This window comes from Capra hircus, chromosome 22, assembly GCF_001704415.2.
Source record: "Capra hircus breed San Clemente chromosome 22, ASM170441v1, whole genome shotgun sequence".
In the NCBI taxonomy this organism is placed as follows: domain Eukaryota; kingdom Metazoa; phylum Chordata; class Mammalia; order Artiodactyla; family Bovidae; genus Capra; species Capra hircus.
In genome coordinates this window covers 4,502,523-4,527,376 of record NC_030829.1, presented here as the reverse complement: position 1 = coordinate 4,527,376, position 24,854 = coordinate 4,502,523, and the positions used below count along the sequence as shown (strand labels likewise).

At 40.5% G+C, this 24,854-nt stretch overlaps 1 protein-coding gene across 10 annotated transcripts in view; it reads right to left on the bottom strand.

Moving 5' to 3' along the window:
* The window catches only part of RBMS3 (RNA binding motif single stranded interacting protein 3), an 819,111-nt gene that overhangs the window by 55,750 nt on the left and 738,507 nt on the right, over positions 1-24,854 (bottom strand). For 8 of the 10 annotated variants that reach the window (XM_005695513.3, XM_005695514.3, XM_018067046.1 and 5 more), the window contains 2 exons: positions 20,523-20,633; positions 13,135-13,182 (listed from right to left, as the gene is read on the bottom strand). In XM_005695513.3, coding sequence (XP_005695570.1) covers positions 13,135-13,182; positions 20,523-20,633 — 159 coding nt within the window. The remainder of the gene's footprint in view (positions 1-13,134; positions 13,183-20,522; positions 20,634-24,854) is intronic. The other 2 variants (XM_005695511.3, XM_005695512.3) reach the window with 1 other exon arrangement.

Sequence of the window (24,854 nt, the reverse complement as noted above, 5' to 3'; positions counted from 1 at the left end):
TTGTAGAGGACACAGAAACTTCCTTACAGAGTGGTTGTGATGATTTTTTATATCAAATCAACCCACCTGATGCACTCAGCTCATTTCCCTGAACACCGCATGTTCTATCTGTATGTATATTCACTTTTGCATCCACAGTACCTTCCTATACACTCAGTGTACGTGATTAATAAGACACATTCAACATATCCCATATTTGTGTTTATATTTTATCAAGGCCACTTGATGTTCAGTTATATTTTTGTCAGGCAACATGACAATTGCCCTTTAGATAAGGAAATAATTTATGGAAATCTTCTAAATTATCTTTAATGAGCTGGTAGCTATTAATAAGGGCACAGTATTCCCAATTAAACTATTTTAAGATTATCGACAATTATCAGACAAGAACACACCGTGACTAGGCAGGATAAAAGACACAGGGAAGGACATTCTGAACAATGAAACCTCCAAGGTGAGCGCCTGCTGCATCTTTAGCAACGCCAACTCTAGCTCTTCTCTGTTCAACTCACCTACTAGACAACGCTTAACAAGATGTCCACTCTTTCGACTTCCTGATAGCATTAATGCAGAAAAAAGCACTACTTGAACGTTTACCGAAGTCACACTGCATGAGCTCAAATCCAACCATGAACTCCTTGAAATTTCCTCTTCCTAGATGTTCACCCTTAGATGTAACCCTCATTTCTGCAAGTTAATAAATCCAGCTTTGCTGAACTATGGTTGCTTTCTGGCCTTATTTTTGCTAGTAGGTTTTACCTTTCCAAAATGAGCATCTCAAAAATCTCAGTCACTGTTTTGTTTTTTTAACTCACTCTGCATATTTGATTTGCTAAAGTAGCTGCTCAATTATGAATGCAATTCCCAGTCTCTGAATCTGGAGTCCTTTGCTTTCCCAAATTCGATTCTCTGGGGCAGACAGCTGGACTCAGAACAGGCACATAGAGTAATTACATTTATGTCTCATAGAGACCTGTAGTCCATTATTACTCTGAATCCAACACGGTTTTGCTGCCAACTGAAATATGCCCTTTGCATGTAAATTAAGGGGCACCGGTCTTTTAACATCTTTTCAATGTTTTGTTTTCCATTTTTAAGGAAACCTGATGTGAAGTAATTCTAGTTTTGATATGTAATGTGTCAAGTAGCTGATGACTTTTCAATCAATATTTTATAAAAGCTAAATTGCAGTGATCACACCAGAGTGCATGGTACAGACAAGTGGGGCAAAAAGACTCACCTGATAAGAAACAAATCCTGTTTGTGATGTAGTCTGCATTAGCAAAACAGGGTAAAAAAGAAAGAAGCAGTGGTAATATCTTGGGTGGCAAATGGACTTTGAAATGATATAATTTGGGTAGGAATAAATATTTTGGGGAAATGAATTATCTCCAATATAAAAATATTTCATGTATACACATATATAATTTTTTGTGATTAATAAAATATTTGTATTTTATAATTTAGTATGATCCCAATTTCAAATGTATGATCTCACGAGTCAGGAAGTCTCACATTGAATAAACTGGGAAGCTCTTAGGCTGTCCCAGGTGCTGTATGAAAGGAACAGAAAACATGTCACTTGAAATGTGATTTCAGTGAGAAAGGGTTAAAGGCAGGAGTCGCCTTGCTGCGGAGGTGCACCATATGATAGGCAGATAATAGATTCATAAAAAGATTAACAGTGACTTTAGACCACAGGATCCGTCAGCAAGTCTATGTCATTTCTGTAGAACGATGTTTATCTAATTCTGCCTTAAATGCCACAGGGTTAAGATATAATGGTTGGAAGTTGAGGCATTTCTAGAGGTCACCACTGCCCCCACTAATCAGCAGTATAATCTTCACAATCATCGTTACCCTCATCTTCATAGTAATACAACTCATGTTTCCCTGGTATAGAACTATCTCCCTCAAACTGTGCATATTCAAAGCCTGTGCTGCTAAAATTCTAGTAAATTATACAAGTTGCAAAGCAACATGCCCAAAAGCTTACTGAAAGAAAAAAGAAATTAAGAACACACAATCATTTTGTGCATTTTATTCTAGCTTGTATTCATGTATTGAATATATACTTTTAGCATCAAATTCCTAATGATTGTTCAATTTATCATTGTTTTCACTTTACATTAAGAATATTATTTTCCATGTTGTTAAAATGTTTTATAATTTTTATTAATTCCACTTAAAATATTATAGAGAAGATTTCTTCTATTTTTAGACACTGGGTTTGGAAACTCTATTTTAAAATACTACTTTGGGGACTTCACTGGTGGTCCAGCAGTTAAGAACCCACCAGCGAACGTAGAGGACACCTGTTCGATCCCTGGTCCAGGAAGATTCCAAGTGCCACGGGGCATCTAAGCCCATGCGGCAAAAGCACTGAGGCCGGCACTCGAGAGGCCATGACCTGGAACAAGAGGAGCCGCCACGGTGAGAAGCCCACACCCCATGAGTAACTGCAGTCCCTGATCGCAAGTAGAGAAAACCCGCCTGTGGCCACAAAGACCCAGCACGGCCAGAAACAGATAGAGTGCTTAAAAATATGACTTTGGCCCAGTCCAGTTATCACGTCAATGTAAGCTGAGTGATACTTCAAACTCCTAACACACTTTCCAGAGTGTGGGGAGGGGAAGAGGAAAAGAATCCTCCATAATTTAATACCTAGGATGAGTCAGGCATTTACTGAGTACTTTGGATGTATCATCTCAATGAATCCTTCTATTAAGATACTTGTAGATGACAATGCATTATTATCTATACTTAATGGCACCCCACTCCAGGACTCTTGCCTGGAAAACCCCATGGATGGAGGAGCCTGGTGGGCTGCAGTCCATGGGGTCGCAAAGAGTCAGACTCGACTGAGCAACTTCGCTTTCACTTTCATGCATTGGAGAAGGAAATGGCAACCTACTCCAGTGTTCTTGTCTGGAGAATCCCAGGGACAGGGGAGCCTGGTGGGCTGCTATCTATGGGGTTGCACAGAGTTGGACACAACTGAAGCGACTTAGCAGTAGCAGCAAAGAGAGGGAAAAAGTTAGCTTCAGAAAATTTCAGTGGAGGTCATTGTTAAATAATTATTAAGTAGTTGGACTAGGAATCATGTAGATCCTCTTGACTCTCAGAGTCATTTCCAATTATCTTACCATACTTATTCAGAGCTGCATGTGTGTGAATGAACAAAAACAGTGCCTGCTGGCAAATTTTTCCATCAGACCAATACATCATCAAAATCACCTTTCATTTTATCTTTCCACTGAGACTTTTGAGCACTCAAACTTCCCTGAGCCTATTAGCATTTCTTTCACTTATTTTTTACCATAGGAGTTAGAGCTTTTGTGCTTCCAAGTTGAACTTGTGAAAGGTTTGTGAATAAGCACTGTATTAAAAAGCCCAATTTAAAACACCAGCAATTCAATGAACAGTTGAGTGCAAGAGAGAGGATATGGTACCAGGACTATTTGCAATGAAATGTTCCAGATTCCCACTGTCCTGACAACCAGGGCCAAAGAGAAATAGATTAAGGTGTGCATTTCACATTGCCAGTTCAGAAGAAGTATATCAGCTCACATGAAGAGAGATACTTGCCTAGGCACTGAACTCAAGGAGTGATTCACTGTTTCTTCATAAACAAGACTGGGCAAAATAATGGACAGTTACAGTCACTGTGGCATCCTGAAAAAGCTAGTGATGTTGCTTAAATGTGTGTGTCGTCTAAGAAAGAAGAGGTTAAAAATGTTAAAATTCACTCTGAGAAAGCATTTCTACAGGGATGTGCAATTACATGGTTCAGGTATTTTGCTTCCTAATAAACTAATTTAACACAGAGTCTAGAGAAATGTTAGCATGTCTGCAAGGTGGTCGCTCTCCCGCGTCAGGGGTCTTGAGCCCCTGGCAAGGGCTGCGTCGTAAGTCAATTCACGGTTGGGTTCTCTGACAGGAACCTCAAGTGCCCACTTTGTGGAGCTGATTAAAAAGGGAGCAATGTGCTGTCAGTGCCAGACGGGCCGAGTCCTGAACATACAATTAGCTTCCTTTAAAACCTACAGTTGTCCTGAAAAGGCTCTCTTTCTCTGGCGCCGCTCTGTAGGTGCTGCCTTTTGCTGGCGCCGAAAGTCCTCGGGACACGATCGGCTGTGACCGCGGCACCCGAAGCCCATCGCTGCCACACTGCGGGTTCTACCGCAGACGCCGCCCCGCGCGCCGCCTTTCCGTCGGGAGTGTGTGCTGCGCCTCCGCGTGCACTCGGCTCTGACCTCGCCACACAGGGGCACACAGCCCCAGCCCTCCCGGGTCTGCCCTCCGCAGGGTGTGCTTTTTAGCCAAAACCAGGACAGCCGCCCTTCACCGCTGGAGTGCCAAGCAGAACCCAGCGCTCAGCGATGCCGTCACCTGGGCAAACGGAATCACTAGCTCTGAATAGATCAAGGATAACGTCAGCAGACACAAACCAACCACAACAGCAACTACAGTACCAGCCCAGGGGGAAGGACGGAGACGTAAAATACATTTTACTATTAATACAAATCTGTTGGGATGATGTATCTTTAACCTTTTCTCTAAATTGCTAAACGTACATAATTCTAAAGCCTGTGAAGAGGATATTAAACAGAATATGTATTTGCTTTTCCTGGTTGATAATCCCCTGTTGCTGGTTCATACAAAAACATCTCAGAAAGTGAAGATGGGGTGAGCATGTAAAAAATAAAAATATATACTTAAAGTGTTTTCATACATCGGAACTACAATCAAACGTGTTGTGCAAAGTAAAACACCAAGAAATGTCTCTCTCAGTCCTCATCTCCACCTCTGCCCTTCTGACATTTCACCTGCCTTTCATGAAATTAAAAACACACACAAACAATAAAAGAAAAACAGTTTCATGCTGTTACTGTGTGGAATGTCAAAAACAGAACTGAATTTTAAAGACTTTAGAAAATATATTGATCAGAGCAGAGGTGGGCACACCATAGCCCACAGGCCAATCCCAGTTCCTTGTTTTATAAATTAAGGTTTTTTATCTTTTTAAATGTATTTTTAATTGATTGATGATTGCTTTACTATATTGACTTAATTTCTGTCATACATTAACATGAATCAACCATAGAGGTACATATGTTCCCTTCCTCTGAATCTCCCCTCCCACCTCCCACTCTTTCCACCCATCTAGGCTATCACAGAGCCCCAGTTTGAGTTCCCTGAGTCATACAGCAAATTTCCATTGGCTGTCTATTTCATATATGTTAGTGTAAACGCTTCCATGCTCCTCTCTCCATTCATCTCGCCCTCTCCTTCCTTTCTCCCACTCTTGCCCTAAGTCTGTTCTCTATGTCTGCATATCCAGTGCTGCCCATAAATAAGGTTTTATTGGGATGCAGCCATGCTTGTATGTTTATACACGGCCTGTGGCTGCTTCCATCCTGCCGGCGAGAGTGACTGGGACACACAGCCTATGCCTGGCAAAGCCTGAAATATTTACTTCTGGACCGTTATGGAAAAACAAAACCAGATAAACAAACAAAACTTGCTGGATTAGAAGATAGGACATAGGGCCTGCTTGTAGCTCAGTAGTAAAGACTCCATCGGCCAGTGCAGGAGACACAGTGCAGGTTCCATCCCTGAGTTGAGAAGATCCCACACGCTGCAGAGCAGCTAAGCCCTCGCGCCACAACTGCTGAGCTCTAGAGCCTGGTAACCGCGACTACGGAAGCCCTCGCGCCCCTAGAGCCTGTTCTCTGCAGCAAGAGAAGCCACTGCAAGGAGAGGCTCATACATCACAGCGCAGAAGAGTAGCCCCGATCACTGTTAACTAGGGAAAAGCCCGTGCGGCAACGAAGACCAGCAAAGCCACAAGTACATAAATCAGATTATAAACACACACACACACACACACACACACACACACACACACATCCACTACCGCATTAACAAGGAATAAAACGGTATAGAAAGGCATTTCCAAAGACTAGGTCAGGCATAGGATTTCATGTCCTCCTCTCCCATGCCCCCTGCCACTCCCCCAAAAGAAACGGAACCAAACAGCAGTGATGTTTATGGATCAGAAGGACTATGTGCACAAGCTTCTCTTAGTTAGCGGTTTCTTGAATAGAGCACTGAAAACTGTGCTCCCCCAGGAAAAGTCTTTTACAATTCATTGTTTTGCGGTGTAGGGGACAATGCAAACACGCCAGCACGGTCACAGGGACAACAGGCGCCAGCCTGTGTGTCACAGTCTTGTACCAACGCCGCTACAAAGTCCCGCTCGTGGACAGCTCTCAGGGCACCTGTGGCACGCTGTGTTTGGTGACAGTTCTTTGTAACTCTGTCCTTTGTTCTAACAGGGGTTAGAACCCCTGTTCTTTGAAGGGATGTATCTCTATCTTATGCTGTCTAGCTTTGGTTCCTTGCAGCTCTGTGGGAGTCCAGTAAACACTAGTTGAATGAATGAGTAAATCAGTAGGACAGAGTCCTTATTGAACTTATTGAAAAGAAATCAATCGGCACACTCAAACAAATGTGGTTTGGTAATCAGAGTAGAGCAGAATCTGAATAAAGGAATGAAACTGATGTTCATGCATGGCTTGTGGGAGCTCTTAGAACTGTGTCAGGTCCTTTACAGTAAATACAATTTAATGGCTAATTGTTGCTAATGGGAGGTACTAATGGACCTAATTTTTAATTAAGAGATGGGAATCATTTGTAATTAGCTCATGGTATCCATGAAGACACATGTTTAAAGTTTGGAAAAATGGTTTGAAGTAGTTTAAACATCTCCTATTTGAAGAAATGGCTTTGTTCTTTGAATTAGCTTAAATGATCCCCCACCCCTGCCAAGTTATGGAAGAGTTTTATGAAATAATTCCCACTCAAGAAACAGTGCAAAGGTGGGCTGCTAGGGCATCACTGATTCCAAATTAGGGAGGCTTTCCAAAGCAAACAGGTGTTACTGACTAGCAGAACAATGTAGGGCAAACTGCATAATATATTGATAGGGAATTTTGTCTGAATCTGAGCAAGTACCATGGTGAAGACTTCACTCTTACCCTGAAGTTGGACCGATGAAAACATTGACTCTTTCCAACCGGTTTCAGCCAGTGTGTGAAAGCACATGGCAGAGACTCAGTGTTCAGAAGTCTATAGGTTGCTGTCACCGCCTTATTTGGTCCTTTTTCATTTTTTTCCACACACTAACTCCAATTCTCAATTCTAAGGTTTTCAGAAAAGGAGAATTGATGTGGCTTCTACTCTGGTTCATTCTCTGTTCATAGTCTGGGCTTCCCTGGTGGGTCAGATGGTAAAGAATCTGCCTGCAATGCAGAAGATGCTGGTCCAGTCCCTGGGTCAGGAAGATCCCCTGGAGAAGGAAATGGCTACTCACTCCAGTATTCTTGCCTGGAGAATTCCATGGACAGAGGAGCCTGGAAAGCTACAGTCCACGGGATCACAAACAGTTGGGACATGATGGAGCTTTTCACTGTTCCTAGTAGTCTTTTGTTTGATTACATTATGATGCCTTTCTAGGAATTAAGTTCAAAGCAACTGAGATAAACATTTGACAACAAATTATCTGTAGTTCTCATAGGTTTGTCATAAAATCCAACCATGGACAAAAAAAAAATGATGCTTTACTCTTCATTTTAAAATAGGAGGACCTTTTAGAGAGTTATAATTGTATGGAAAAGAAACATTGAAAACAATAGACTCATGAGTTTGCATGAAAGTGTCGGTCCAGCCTTCTTGTTCTTTGTCCTTGAAATAAGCAGGATAAAGTGTAGCAGAGGCTTGGGCAAGGAGAAAGCAAAGAAATCAGAGATTCCCATCTCCTAGACATCAACCATGTTCTCTGAACATCACCACCCTGGCTTCTGGCTTTGCCTCTATTCTTCCTCAATTATTGTTAGTTTTTTTTTTTAATGTAATAACTGTTTAACTATTCACCTTAGACTCTTCCTAAACAAAGAGATCTTCAACCATGTGTTTGATTAACTTATTCAAATCTACATTAAAGTAACTTTACAGTTGCTGAAATAAAAATAAAGAAGTTTTGATCCATATCCTCCTAAAATCACTTCAACTATCATGATGATACACAAAGCACACTCTGAAAAATACTAATCCGGTATACTTTCCTGCCTTTAATTAGACATATACTCCAAACGCTTACCCCGCCTTCCTCCCGCCAAAAGAAACACACTTGATTCTTAAAAATTCTGTGAGGTCAAGTCTTCAGTGACTAGCCTACATCTTATTAGTGTCAAAAAGCAAAACAAAACAAAATCTAGACATACAAAAGTACTCCACTTAAATGCCAGCTTCTTATGCTCATGTTTATTGATTTCCTTAACTTCCAACCAGCTTCACCTTAAGTCCACTTTGACCATCTACTCCCATGACCTGGACTTTGCTGAGAATAGTTCATTAGCCCAAGTGTTAAGCCCAGGTATTGTACTTCTGATCACTCTGTATGCCTTGTTGGGACCTCTAGTCTCTATCTGCCTTGCAATCTCCTCTACCACCCCTTGCTGCCTTCTTTGCTGTCTCTATTCCACCTAGAAACTTGTTTATCACTCTGTTGCTCTCTCGCCAGTAATGTCAGCACACGCTGCCCTTTTTTTCCCCTTCATTTGGTCAAACCTTAGCCCTGGATTAATCCACCTGTCTGTCTTCCTGGCAACTGAGCTCTGCAGTGGAGAATCAAACACCATCTCAGGCAGCTATTACAAAAATCTGTAGGCTATCACTTCCAATGGAGCCCCACTTCTGGATCCTCAAGCTTTCCTTGTATTGCTAGCTGGCCTTTGGCCTTTCTTTCTCTACAGTTTTCCAAATCTCTGTCATCCTTGAGTTCCTTACCATGCTATTTCCCACTCAGCGCTCAGAAGGTGTCACTCAAAACTTCACAAAAAGCAAATACAAGCATAGAGAAGTGAGTCAGACAGAGAAGAGTCTGGCAGTTGTCACATCCACTTCCTTACAGGACATTCACTGTCTCTGCATTTCCCCTTCAAACTGCCCTATCAGATTGGCTAGTGACCTCGGTGTCACAAAACCCAGTGGTTTCTTTTCTAAGAAGGCTTCCTAGACAGCCTTCTAGCCTTCCTTGACAGGCTTCTCTTAAAATCCTGTCTTGCTTTGGCTTTTTCAGAAAACTCATCTTCTTGGTTTTCCTTATGTTTATGGTTGTCTTTTCCAATTTTTGCTTTAGGTTCCCTTTTGTGCCCGTTCCTTATTTTCAACAGTCTGCATACTTCTCTCCACTCTAAGCACATTCTCTGGGTGTCATGGCTTACTTCCATGACGATTACTCCAAAACCCATTTCTACCTAAGAGCTCCAGATACCGACATCCAAATAGTTATTGATTATCTTCATTTAGGTGCCTCACTGACATCTCAAACTCAATGATGCTGAACTCAGCCTGTTCCCTGCCAAACTTGATTCTCTCCCCTCTGGTTCAGAGCTCAGAAAGTGAACTCTAAGCTGCTGAGAACTTAAGAGCCTCATTTAATTCCTTCTTCTCCTTCTACTCTGACATCCAATCAGTTATCAAGTCCTGTGTATTCTACCTCTGTCCAATTTGTCCAACGTGTCAACCCTCCAGCCTTATTCCCACACCTTGAGCACGAATCAACTGGATTTTGTGCTTGGATCCTTGAGCTATGGTCCCATTTTCCAGGTCTGTCTCTCTCTAGCGCACTCTTCATATTGCCACCAGGATGGAGCTGAGCTACTGTAGCTAGTGACACTGCCCCAGCTTATTTCTCAGGAAACATTTTCTCTACTTCAGTTTCTCTTTATGCATCCTTGTCCTATTGAGGCATCTGAAGTTCCCTGAATTTGCCATATCCTGCTACCCATCAGCTTTGTATACTCCACCCTGTTGATCTGAAACTCCTTCCCACTCCATTATTTTTCACTTGCCTAATTCCCATGTGTCCTATGTCTCCATTCAGAGGTTCCTTTCACTATTTATGATATCAACTGTGGGTCAGTTTTCTCTTTGTATCTACATAGCATCTTGTAACAAGAATGATTACCATAGTTGTTGCTAATAATACTTATGTTAGTCGCTCAGTCATGTTTGACTCTTTGCGACCCCATGGACTGTAGCCTGCCAGGCTCCTCTGTCCATGGATTTCTCCAGGCAAGAATACTGGAGTGGGTAGCCATTCCCTTCTCCAGGGCATCGTCCTGATCCAGGGATAGAACCCAGATCTCCTGCATTGCAGGCAGATTCTTTACCATCTGAGCCACCAGGGAAGCCCACTTTTATGTAATGCCAGAATCCCTGCTAACTCAACTACATATTTTACCTTATCTAATGTTTACAACAGCCTTAGGAGGTAATTGGAGGTACCAATTGGAGCCTTAGGAGCCTTAGGAGGTATCAATTACTCCCTTAGATAAGTAATCCAAGCCACAGAGAACTTAAATAATTTTCCCAAGTTTCCACGACTAGTGAGCGACCCAAGTTGATTCTGAGCCCAGGTTATCTTATTGAAGATTTTACAAACTTAAACATCATATATTTGTCCCTGTGGAAATACTTATGACACTGTTGTACCTAACTTCCTAACTGGTCCTTAGACTTTTAGAAGGAAGTTGTAGCCCTAGCACCTGATACGTAGACTGTCATACAGTGCACTTCCAATACACACTTTTTCAATAAATACAAGAACAAGGTGGCATGTGGTTCAAAGAGGAAAGAGTCCTTGCTGAAAATCGGGTTTACTCTGATTACCCTGAGATCACCCTTCAGCGTCTGCCATTATAACATTTTTCCCTCCAAAATACCAAATGACTTGCAGTCATCTAACTACCCCCATACAGTTTCATTTCTTGTACGTTTCATGTATGTTTCCCACTCTTGTTCAACCGGTAAACTCATATTCATCCTTCCAAATCAAGCTCAGAATTCACTTTATTCCTGAGAGTTTCCAATCTTCATTTTAGCACTCAGAGGGTGGTGAAAAAATGTTTGATACATTGAATGAACAAAATTAAGTTGGGTTTTGTTTCTGTAGGTTACCAGAGAGGTATCTCAAGCTCCAATGCGTCATGATAGTTTAGCTGACTCTTACAATGGCCAAGAATCAATCACGATTCAAGTTGTCCAATACGAGCATACTGGATTCATTCGAAGAGGATGCCACAGCACCTTATGCCTGTTTCACTTTCCTGATACGGTGAAGGGTTTGGCAAAGGATGTGTCATTTTCCAAACGTCACTCGAGTGGTGCCCACCAGACAAGTCACAAACATTTTAGGAAGGCAAGTCTATTTTCATTTAGAGACCGACTAAGGAGGCCAAAGAAGTCTGTGTAAATTTACAAGAAGTCAAACCACCAACTCAATCTCCTCAGGAGAAAACAACTGTAAAATCTCCCCAAATATTCTTTCTCCTGTCACTTCTACTTTAGTCCCTTTGTATTCCACCGAGATCTTAGCTCTTGTCCTAGTCTAGTGATATCGTCTCTGAGCTTTCTGACTGTTCTACGTAATGTGTGTCTTATTCCTCAAGCACACGCCAAACCGCCAGAGGGACTCGCTCAGAGCACTGCTCTGATGAAGTCGCTCCTCTAGTCAAGGGCTCTTGGTGGTGCCTGACTGTGAACCAACTGGGAACTCTGAGCTAGAGCTGCCGCCTGATGTCTCGCCGTAACTGATTTGTGTAGAGCCTGACCCATGGCCCATCTCTGGAAAGTGCTTTTTGATGTTTTCACTGCTTTGCCATTGTGTTCTGGAAAGGGAAACCGGAAACTCTAGTTGAAGGAAAGTTCCATTTTGTGTCTTTCATTATTACTGGTGAATTACTGAGAGCAGATGCCTCTTGTTAAACAAAGACATCACGTGTTAAGCACAGTAAAGGCTGAACACATTAGAGAAAGTGACTTCTCAGGGGTCCCCTATCCTAAATAAAACAGGTGTGTGAAGATGTAACGGAATATTTTCATTAACGACAACTTACAGAGGTTTCCAGGAAGACCAAAGGAACTTCACAGCTGAAAGCTAAGTCTTTGCTTCTCCACTGAACTTCTAAGAGGAGTATTCAGCTATAACCATAATCAAACAAGCCCACAAGACATGAGAAAAGGATTAGCCTGCAGACACCAGGTCCAGCAAACCAGGTGGCCAAGAACACGATGTTCTCTGCTTGAAAACCATCACTCAGTTGCCAGACTCTGTTGCCCCCTGGGGTCCCCCATTCTATTTCTGGCCTTCATCTCCTGTGCTGTCTCTCCACTGCCCTTTCTTGGTTTAGATTTTATGTCCTCATCATCTGACACATCAAAGGATTAGAGAATTCAAAGCCCTTTTTGCTGCCAGTATTTTATTTAGTTAAAATCAACAAAAATGAAAAATTGTGCCCATTTTCCTCTCTGCAAGAAACCAAACATCAAAATTAAGATGAAAGCATAAGAAGATCCATGCAGTTCAAATTTCAAACCCATGTCTTCACATCCACATACTCTATTATGAACTGCACGACTGGATTTTATGGAGCAACTTTAATATCATTGATTAAAATGCTCAAGACACTGCTAATGTATTCTCAGATCAACCTCGGCCACTTTGGAGTAACATGGAACATTGGCAGCTTTTCTTTCAATATCCCAAATACCATTTTTGAAACAAATTTGAAGTTTTGATTCATTCAACAATTATATTGAGCACCTACTATGTGTCAGATACTATGCTGGGTGCAGAACAAGCAAAATGGGATGATTTTCTGATTTCAGAAGAATTCCGGTCTCTAAAGCAGTGCTTCTCAAATTATTTTTATTCACCTGAGCCCTCTTTTGATTAACTTAAATATCCTTCTCCTGCTTCCCAGAAAGTGTAATGAATATCCCAACACCGAGAATCACTGATACAGAGACTCCAAGACCAAAAGTCTTTGAGCCTTTACTTTTCGTTTCAAAAGCAACATATTTATTTTCCATCACAAACTGGATTGGAATATTAAATATTCTTTTTTGAACCGCATATGCGAATCCCCCATTCCAGAACTGAAATTCAAGTGCCTACTTAGCATCCGTGTTTGAGAATCACTGCTTTAAAGAGTCTTGGAGAAAACCAGGCAAGCTCCCTCTCTCCCATCCAATCAAGTCTTAAAGGAATTAGAATTTTCCTACCTGACACAACAGCTGGTGGAGTATCATAATCCTGTCTTGGGACTGAATCTTTGAATGAAAACAGCATGAGAAAGAATGCAATGAAGTCCAAAAGAAAATAAAATAGAATCTTAGCTCTACAACTCGGAAGTGCTCGGTGTATGTCACATGGTACCTAAGGTGCCTGCCTTTAAGCCCTAGGGCACTATGACCCCCTCGTTGATAGCTGACACAGCAGTCCCCCACAACCACCACTCTGGACATGTCATTAGGCCCCATGTGACCTGCAAGGACAGCATTGTCTGACCCAGAATATTGTCATTTTGCTCTTTTGCAATTTTGGTCCCTCCCTTGGGTCATCAACGTGAGATTGGTACCCTCTCTGGCTGACACCAAAGTTCCACAGGGCTGCTCATCAGGAAGGGGCCGAGAGCACAATATGAAACCCAGTCATGGAGAACAAAATAAATAACTATAATTTTAAAAGAAATGAGTGAAAAATTTGCACATTCCCCAAATATCTGGAGGCTGACATGTTTTGAAGCTAAAATTTTGTTATTGACCATTTATCTCTGGCTCTGTTCCCAGGGGTGGTCAGTCGAGACCAAGGAGCCTCGTGTGCTAGAATCATCAAGACAGAGATAAATAGAAATGAATCTGTTCAACAAATGGCCGCTGTCTTTTTCCAAAGTGTCATAACATTAGAGGTGCCAATAGTAGATCAGGGTTAATTAAACAACTAGACATCCATTTCCAAACTTGAGGTGATGCAGGGCCAAATATAACATGATAAAAAAGAGGCTTTGCCTTAATACCATTTTTTTAGCAAGAGACCTCAAATAGGAAAGTGGGACATGGCTTATGGCTCAAGGCCTCCACTTCTAAAAATGGACAGTTCTCATTTAGTTCCAGCTCACTTTGGAGGGGTAAGCTGTGTAAAAGGGACCAGGTATTGCAAAATATACTGCCCAAACAAGATTAAATAGATGTGCTTGCGTGACTACTGTTCCATTCATATGATCATTATTCCATTTAAAAAACCAAACATTCAAACTTTATTCTTCTGCCTATTTGTCACTCAGTTTGGACCATCACAAGTTTCTCCATTTCATCTCCCTGACACAAAATGACAATGTTGATCACTCTCTCACGAGTGAATGGTGTGTGAGAAAACAGAAGTTGAACAATGCGAGGCCAGCCAAGCAAGCATTGATCAAAGATTCAAATGCAAGTAAACCTTCAGCACAAGTTATTCCGTTTCTCACAACACTTACGTTAACCTAGTGACTTGATCATAATCCGTAAATCTGGAATCTATAAACATCATTTTCAAAGGGTCTCCAAATATTTTATTAATAGTGGTAGTAAGATCCTAAGTATCTTTAAAAAAAAAACTAACTGCATATGATGTCTACAAACAAGACTGTGACACTAATCATTTTCCAAGAACATATTTATAACATTTCAAAATGGATAAAAAAAGTCATGCTCATTGTTGAATACTTGGAGAGTGTAGAAAAGTATCATGATTAAAATAGAAACTCTCCCTAACTAATCCCACCACTCAGAAACCATCCCACTTGTTTATATTTGTTACAGCCTTATTTCACAAGTATTTTTTTCATTGTTGATACTATACTCCACACGTGCAAATTTACATCCTGCTCTTTTGATTGAACATGAGAAATAATCCTTCTCCTAATTATTTTATATGCTTATAATTTCATGCTGCATTGCATTCTGGTTTATGGATGGGCTATGATTTATTTAATCATCTTTCCTTACTAAATATTACAATGAACAATGGGCTGAATATTTTTAAGATATAGTTTCTGTTATACTAGAATATTTCCACCGAATAGGTGCTCCAAACTATAACCACTGGGTTTGGGAAGAGAGTGTTTATGATGGGTCTTGTGGGCCCACCCTGCTCTCCAGCTGGCACATTTGTAAATTTGCATTCCTACCATCAGAGTACCATGACTGAGACTATGTACCTCCTGACACCTTTGTCAGCGATGTGCGTTATTTTAATAACTTTATTTAATGAGTGCCGTGTGTGTGTGTTTTGTGTATTGGATAAATTTACTGTTCAGTTAATTATTTTTCATATTTTTTTTTGTTTTCTATTTCCTCCTCTATCAGCTATCTGATCACATTCTTTGGCATTTTATATACTGGGAATTTTGTATTTTTTGCTAATTTATTGGAATTCAGAATCCATTTTCTTAAACAGTGAAGCTTGCCTTACTATAACGCCTACTTGTTTATTGTTTACATTGTAAGACTAACTTCAAAACCTCACTTGTCTTACAATAAGACTAAACAAATTTTTAAAAGCTATTCCCTTTCCTCCATACTTTCTTTCTTGTATAACCATTTTTAACTGATTGATACTTTTCCTGAAAAATCATCTCAGGAGATGTACTCATGACCACTTACAAATTTATGATACTGTTTCCTAATCGTGAGTCCATTTAACATCATGTATTGGTTTTTACCACTCTGCCTCAATGCTTATATTCCTGGATAATAATTGAAAGAATTTAAAGCGTTATGGGAAGGATGATGCCACTGAAAACTGTGAGAAAGCTGTGCTGAACAAGTTAAGAACAATTACAAGATTATCTCTGTGTGCCGCTAGGGTTACACCACCAGAATCCAGTGATGTCACAAGTCACCAGTGGTTTGCAGACACAAACAGAACTGCAGATAAGGAGCCTGCAGAACAAAACCTTTTTATTTCTTTTAACAGATTCTGGTGACATTGGAAGCCACTGGTGACCACCAACTGAACAAATGAAAAGGAGATAAGAAACTTGTAAAACAAGATTGTCATGCAATCTGGAGGTTCTCATAACAGTAAAACCGCCAGTGGTTTCTGCTAAAGCTTACAATAGACTGATAAGAAATTATGGATAACAGGGCTTTGGTTCTTGAGGGAATCCTGTGATAAAAAAATAAACAAAAGCGGAAAAAGCTAGAAAATTCTTCAAGGTCAGCAGAGCCCCTGGAATAAAACAGTTACACTGCTTGCATAAAATTCAGTTTTCTTTTAAGGCCTGCAGATTCTGTCCAGCTTAGAAAAGAGGAAGGGAATTGAATGATAAACATTTGAGGTGGCAAATGGTAGGAGATTGGTTAATTAAACTACATGGCATCCATTTCACCATGTGGAGTTCTGGGGGACCAAATATATTTAATTTTATGAAAATGAAAAGGTTTTTGACTCAGTATCCTTCTGTTACCCAGGAATCTTAGGAAAGAAAGTGGGACAGAGCGTCAGGCTCCCCTTCTGAAAATGGAGAGTTCTCCTATAGCTCCAGGTCTTATCAGCAGTGAACTCTCCCTCCAGGGTTATTCCCTGGAACTCTCTGCTCTGCCCTTGGAAACTATGTCTGGAGTCGAGGTTCCTGCCTTAATCTTGGCATATCCTTGTTCACATCTTGTTTTGCAGAATTTCAGTGAGCTCAGATGTCTGAAAGCCTCTGGAAAATAACAGTAGGAGAGAGACACAGTGGAAGACTTTCAGGTTGCCTGGCTGTGGCAATATGCAGGGAATGGAGTAAGTTGAGATGGGAAACAGGAAAAAGAGTTAGGGGACTATTACACTTAATTGAGGCCCAGGGTGGAGACTCTAGGATGTGGAGGTGAGGATGCAACTGACAAATGTCTGCAGGACTTGAAAAGTAACTGTCTGTGGTGGGGATTAAGAAGAAAAGGGTCTATGCTGGGTCCTGGGTATAATGCTGGACTTCTGGGGTGAGTGGTCACAGGATCAGCTTGAGGGGGAATAGGAGTGGGACCCTATATGAGGAAGGGTCAGTGGGGAAGCTCAGGAGGTTCCTTTGGGTTGTGCTGACTTCGAGACGTTGGAGGGGAGGGTCACATGGAAATATTTAGCAAGTGCTGTATAATGAGGCTACAATTCTGAGATGAGGTTGGCCCTGGGGACTCAGATAGCAGAGTCTTTGGCATAGAAGGCAGAGTTCAAAGCCATCGAGGTGGAAGAATTTGCTTAAGGAGACCACGTATGAATGAGGAGCTAGTTTAAAAACCTACCCATCAGCCTAAGAAATAAGAGAGGAAGCAGTGGCCGGAGAGGTGAGAGGAGAACCAAGAAACCCTTGGGCAGGGGTCACCAACTGAGAGCTCTGAGGACCAGCTGGGTCCAGGATTCAAATACAGGGAGATTTCCCATTAAAATCCAGAGAGGTAGCTCATCTAGTTCCAAGAACTAGCAGGTGAGCCATCTGGGGTCTGTATGCCCATGTGGTTACAGCATCTGGATTGGGTCTGGCTGTCGTCTTTGGAAGAGGAACTGTGTTCCCGGCTGCCAGAGGCAGCGTCTTGCTAGCTACTCATCCAACATGCAGGCAGAGCTGTTATGATGACTGCACTCAAAAATATCTCTAATTTAAAATATGATTTCCAGTATTGTGTGTATTTATATTACACAGCTATTTGCGACATAGGTAAATATAGACCAATTTGATGATATATTGCCAGGATTTGGGGCTTGGACTTAATCAGCTTTATTCATTAATGTGACTTGGCTGGTCTCTGTACCTTTTGGGTTTACAGCCTGAAAGAGTATGTTAGAAGCTATGGAAGTGGAAACTGGAAAAAAGTAAGTTACATCAAATGAAACAGAGAAGCCAGTGAGTTGAACTGTGGACTCGACAGTGTCCGACATCCTTCTGGTGACCTAGACTCAGTTCCCACAAGTTAGAAGCCACTGGAGGGAGAGGGGTGGGGGTACGGCTCCTTTGAGAAGCACCTGCTGGGTGGCAACACGCTGTATTGCGTATGTTTACATATCTCAGCCCATTGATATTCACAACACCTCTGGGATGTAAGTGTTATTCTTCCACTTTGCAAAAGAGAAAGTAAAAGTTCAGAGAGGTTAGGTAATCTGCCTGAACATGCACAGCTAGTAAGGGGCAGAGGTAGGTTTTAAACTTAACTTTAATTTCAATACCAACTATTCTTTCCATGACATTGGGCCACCTTCCCAGCAATGGATTAAGTGTATTGAAAATACGTAATAAGGTGGTGAAACTTAATTAAAGAGAATCAACCTTAATTGCATAAGACCTACTTCAAATGCCAATCAAAAATTTAGATAAAATGAGTCTATGATATCAAAATAAAGAGTGACAGCTTAAGAAACAAGTATAACTTCATGCTGGACACTCAGCATTGGCAGTGGTATTTTATGGAATAAATATACAAATTAATACTGTTTGTACTCTGCCTTTTCTGAATCTTATGAAACTTTAAACTAAAACAACAATTTATACAAAGCTTATTATGTATTTAAGCATTAGTACAAATGTGGAAGAGAAAAAAATTTTTTTTAAAAAGCTAGAAGAAATTTGATGTTAAATATAAGCCACATGCTTAAACGTTTGCTTTCTAAGAAAGAAAGGAGTATATATCATTATTGAATAAGTTGGCTATTACCAGCTGGGCAGAATTGTGTTCTTGTTGAAAATGCTCAAATACTAGTCATAATATACAGTATAGAATCAATAACTATTGTAATTGTGAATTCATTCTCTATAATTGAGCTTATTTTTCAGTTGCTCAAAGGATTCAGTCATGTTCTCAATTAACATTTTTTTCCTAGTTTCCAAATTTGCATTTCAGGAAGTCAGCAGGCTTTGCTTCTGATTCCAATGAGTAGAATTTTAAAAGGGTTTTCTTTTTATGCTTTGCATTATAATCCTCCCCGCTTATCAGATTTGTCATTAGATCACAGTAAAAGTCTATTAGCTCAGTTATTCATAATTTGTGGACATTTAGGAGGGGAAATGGAAATCAATAGTAGGGCATGAGAAACTTCAGCCTTCCAATACTGTCCTGGGATCTGCTTTGTTAATGAGCAAAGTGACTAAAAAAAAAAACAAACAAAAAAACTCAACATTGCTAAAAGCTACAGAAATAGCATCTTTAAATTCTTCATCCCTAATGAAAATTAGCTGAACCATGCTGCAGAATGAAACGTGGTCATAGACATGACTTTTAAAAGTCTGGTTCAGAAACCTAAAGAATCATCTGGTTGAGTCTAAGCCTTCAGACACATGAGGTATCAGTGACTGCTTTTTATAAGTTCAGCAACGGAGGCCTTCCAGGTGGGTGCTTTATGTCAAACAACTAAATTTCTTTATTGAAACTATGGGACGCTTTCCATTAGGTAGATTGACATTCCTCCTACTTAGAACAAACTATTGAGGCCTCAGTGGACATGTCAGAAGCTTCTTATATCCTCAAAAGCCTGTGAGTCAATATCTCTATGTAGTAAGCAAGCCATTGCTTTAAGGTAAAATCTCCAAGACAGAGTGAATGTACCTAGTGTACACGGGTGTTTGGAGATGATGTCAGTGTAATTGAGGGGAATCACAGGAGTGGTGACTATGAGACATACAAAGTCATAGAGGCTTATGGCTAAATAGTTTATCGATCCCTGTGCTCAATATTTCAACTCTATGAAGAGGGACCACGAGACCAGGGGACTGTCTCACAGTATTGAAGCTGTCTCACTCAGAAGGTATGTCTTGTTTTTCTTCTTTAAAAATAACAAAATTATCTGCATTAACATTTATGAGAAATAAAAACTGTTACAGGGGAGATTGGTTTTACAGTTTTTCTTGTTTCTGTAATTAACAAAGTTGCAATATTCCATGTTGCATTGGACCTGTGCCCTCTTGACCCCTCAGGGAACTGTCTTTGAAAAGATTTTTTAAAAAACAAAGTTTTGCCAACGATTTCAAATACCTTGTTGATACAAAGGTAAGGCTGCAATGGACATTTCTTGATATACTTTGTTCCCTAAGAAAAAATAATGGCTATTCAAAAACTTCCTGACCTATAAATACATCAGGAACATTAGATTCCTTTTTTGTCCAGCATCACCTATGTAGACATATTGGAAAGAAAGATTAAAATATATCAATTATGTGAGGTTCTCAATTACATTTTGTTGCTATAAACATTGAAAGCAAATAAAAAGCCCCATGTATTAGCTATAATCAATGTTGGCTCCCCTCTTGGGAATAACCTGGGGCTGCTGTGAGCTAAAATCATAAACATCTGAGAAAGGAAAACTACGCTCCAGTGTATTCAGTTACAAGGTCTAAAACAGACATACCTGGGGCATGGCATCATTAGAACCTTCTGTAAGTCAAATTTAAATGCAGCAAAGTAGACCCTTCAGCCTTGTCAATATAAGTACATGTGCCCCAGAACTGTGCAGGCAGAGTGTGGCTTATTCATACTGGGACATAAAAGGCGGGGTCCTCAGCGATGCAGAATCCATTCTGCTGACGTTGCCGGGAAGAACAGAAAGTGTTGCCTCTTACTGATGAAATCCAAGGAAACAAAAGGAAACAAACTCTGCAACTCACCGTTCCTGTGGTGCCCAACGAAAGGTGGTTCATCTGCTGTGTCAGGGGGCCCATCATGTTTGCTGGCTGCATTGACATTGGATGGTCCATCGCTGGCGTAATCACAGCACCCTACAAGCACACACAACGTCCATCTGAAAACGTGTCTCATAACGCGGGAAACTTAATAAACACAGTAAACTGCATTAACATCACATGTGCTTCTTACTGAAAAGGCTACATTGAACCCCATATGATTTTTACATCCATCCATGTCATCCTGTGTTTCTCTAAATATAAAAGAATATAAATATTTCTCTTGATACTGAGTAAGACTTTTAGCTTCTATCATTTACCCATGATTTATATAGATAATGCTTGATCACGTCAATACAACCTTCCACCAGGGGAATAATGCTGGTCCAACTGGGCTTCCCAGATATCTTTAAAGGACATATTAAAATCAATGTAATGTTATAAAAATCAAAGTTCCTATCTCCCATATCTTTTCCTCATCTTTTGACCTACTTTGGTTTCTCTGTCTGTGCTTTTGACACAAGACAGAAGACACAGAACTCTGTTCAATGCTGGTCAGATGCAACACAGCTAAAGTTTTTTTTAATGCAAAAATATCATGTGTTTCATCAGGTGTTAGGAAGGGCCTACATCTAGAATATGCTTTTTGATTCATCATAACTGTTGGCAATGCGAGAAGTAATAGACGCTTTAAAAAGCTTCTGTCCATACATAAAGTGTCACATGGCCTGTGAAGCGCAGAGCCAGGCCACACTGCCTTCTCTTAATTTCCTCTCTCTTGCTATTCTGCCTTAATTGACTAACTTAAGCTTCCCTGGTGGCTCAGACAGTAAAGAATCTGCCTGCAATGCAGGAGACCCGGGTTTGATCCCTGGGTTTGGAAGATTCCCTGGAGAAGGGAATGGCAACCCACTGCAGTATTCTTGCCTGGAGAATCCCATGGATGGAGGAACCTGGTGGGCTACAGTCCATGGGGCTGCAAAAAGTCAGACATGACTGAGCGACTAACACACACAAAGAATGGAACAATCTTTTTAAAAAGAAATGGAAAACTTGGAGTTGGATGGAATTTTTGAGATTATCTAATTCCAGTGCTTTATTTTAAAGGTGATAATAAAGGCAGAAGCTCATGCTAAAATAGCCCATTTAAACATCCAGTGAGTCAGACACGGCTGAGTGACTGAACTGAACTGAGTAATAAAATGATTATGGATCGGAATGTCACTTTTTCTGTAAACTTGATTTTTCTCACTATGTGACTTTTTCCCCTATAAGTAAAAATTTTGAAGAAATAAAAATAGGACAGACAGGTTCATATGGATGACAGGATCTCAGCACCTAAAGTAATTACCCACAAGCAAACATATCCTAAAATGCCTTGGCTCAGAACAATCAGTTTCTCACAATATTATCCAAATCTAGCTCCCTGACTGTGGCTGGTAAAGGATCAGGCTGTCACTCAGCCTTCCTATGGGCTGCTCCTCCTCACTAGAAAAGGAAAACAGAAATCGAACCATATATTTTTAAATGATTGATATACAGAGCTAGGTTTGTTCTCCAAAACATTTGGACTTTTGAGCTAGAATCAATCAAAACAAATATGTTATTTTCTAATCTGTGGCTTGTAAATAGACGCACTTGCATTGTTAGAATTTCTGGATGCTTCCAGAAACTGTCATTCATCAGCATACTTCTCAGGAGAGACAAGCTCTTACTTAATTGTAATTCACAAACACATCACTTTTTCTTCTGGCTGCCTGAATTTAACAAAAGCATCTTTATTTTTTCCTTATAAATAACATACTAGCCTGTATTTCAGGTATTTATTGTACCAAACTATCAGTAACTGGCGTTCCCTGGTGGCTCAGATAGTAAAGAAAGAATCAGCCTGCAATGCAGGAGAACCAGGTTTAATCCTGGGTTGGGACGATCCCCTGGAGAAGGGAATGGCAACCCACTCCAGTATTCTTACCTGGAGAATCTCGTGGGCAGAGGAGCCTGGCGGGCTATAGTCCATGGGGTCGCAAAGAGTTGGACACGACTGAGTGAGCAACCCTTTCACTTTCACTTTTCATCAGTAAATACTTCAAGAAGAACTAAGATGTTCTTAAATCACTTAAAGATAAACTCTAGAATAATTTCAGAGTTAAGATAAGTCCTAAACTGTTTTTTCCAACCTAAAAGTGGCACTTTCACAACATCATAATCATTAGCAGGTGCAAGGCTTCAGTACTCTTCTTGAAATTGAGACTTAGGCGGTCATTCTAGAATATCTCCCCCTCGAGGTTCTGACATACAGTTGACCTGTGACAATCTGGGACCCCACAATTCTAATCGGCTTGCTTTAGTCACATAAAGAGTTGTTCGTCATAAGTCAGAGATAAGGGCCGAATTATGTTTGGCCAGGATAGTTTCTTCCCAATGCCCTAGGGGTGACCTCACTCCCCAGTGGCGTGAGAGGTAGTCTTGTGTCTTTTTGGTGGTGGCAATATGTAAATGGGATAAGATGAGTCTGTGACAGGTAAATCAAAATCTGTGCATGATAAGTGTAGCAGGATTGACTGCCTGCATTTGGAATTAATTTTGGAAGAACTGTCTGGTCTCTTTAGAGAATCTTTTCATGAAGAGTGTTCGGGGACTCATTTGGTTACAGATGCCACAGAGTGCTGCTTCTGTGTATAAACCAGAAACCTGACAATCAAAGGGAAGGCTGGGGAGGGATGTGTCATCATTCAGAATTGGAAATAACAGCGCTCGGCACACAGTGGAAGACAATGTAAGGGAAACAATCCTAACCAGGCCAGTTACTGTGAATAAAATGAACGAAAAACTAAGGCTTCTTGGAGGGGGGTGTGGTATTTAGGACTCATAGTCTTGTTCCGATTTAGGAAAAATGTTCCAGAAATTCAGGATTCCCACAAATGATTAAGATCATACATTTCTTAAGAGTCTCTCGGGCTGGAAGATATTTACAAGCAGTGAGTAAGTTGGAAATAGTAGATAGGAACTCCTTGGGGAAACACATTGTCTTGATGGTAACTTTATTGGGGATAGACAACTTAGGGAGTAGGAAGTATTGGTTATCTATAACAAAGAGTGGGGTTTGCCAGCCACTGTGTTCATCAACTACAGTCCAAGTATGGAGTCTCTTCTGTATTATGTAAGATACAAAAGAATGGGGGAGAAAAAATAACAAAAAAGGAAATGAAAAATCTATGGTTGTTAAGGCAAAACTATAATCATGCCTCATTAAATATACTGTCAAATCCCTTCCTATCAGATGCATTTAAACCATAGACAGATGTTGCAAACACATTAAAGGTAATTTCGTTTATTCAAATGTATAGGATATGCTGTCTGAATGAGTTTGCTTGGGAAATGCAAAGCAAAAAGAAACACAATTTCCATTTTAGCATCTCTGGATGTCTGGGTTTGCTCAATGTTTAAGCTGCAAAGAAAAATACTGTAACATGCTGCAATTCCACTAAAAAGCACAATGACCAGACAGCTGACGGAAATGTCTGGTCTGTTTTAGCCTCCTCCTCTGCAAAACAGAGCGGCTCACACTAAAGAGATGTAGGGTGGAGCTGGTTGCCCTAATTCTGAAATAAATAATTTCAACAGGAATTTGGATAAAGTTTCCAAAGATCATTGATGTGGAGTAAACATATCTGAACTGAGGCCAGAAAAGCATCTGTGGTGTTAACCTCCTGCCAATGTTTGAAAGAAATTTTAAGTCTAGGAGAGTTCAACAATGTTTTAATTTTCCAGTGGAAATACGGGATCATTGGCAAATTGGGAAAAATACCAGCAAGGCTCTTTCCCATCAAGAACACACAATGTAGGTTTAAATCCTACATTAATGCCAAGATATGGCCTACAATGAGAATTATGTGGATGAATGTTCCTGTGATTGCCAATATTCTGGGCCAATGCTACTCCAAGTATGATTAAGAATTTAAATTAGAATCTCTAGGCTTCAGGCATTGAAATCAGTGTTTTAAAAAACTCTCCAAATGATTCTGATGCCCCCTGAAGTTTGAGAAGTGCTCTCTATTAACTGCTATTATATAAGCCAGTGTTACAAACACTTGGGTCTTATTTATGCTGTTTCTCAATTATTTGTTTTAAACCAGTCCTGTGACAGGGCATGAGCCTTTGTGTCATAATTAGATTACATCCTGTTTAAAAATGCAAAGAGGTCAAGCCAGCATTTTTGATGAGCCGAAATGGGGCGATTATCTGAATAATTCAGGCCTCAGTCTGATGACCTGACATGCTTCTCTTTGATCAGTTTGTCTTGTGTTGGGGCACATT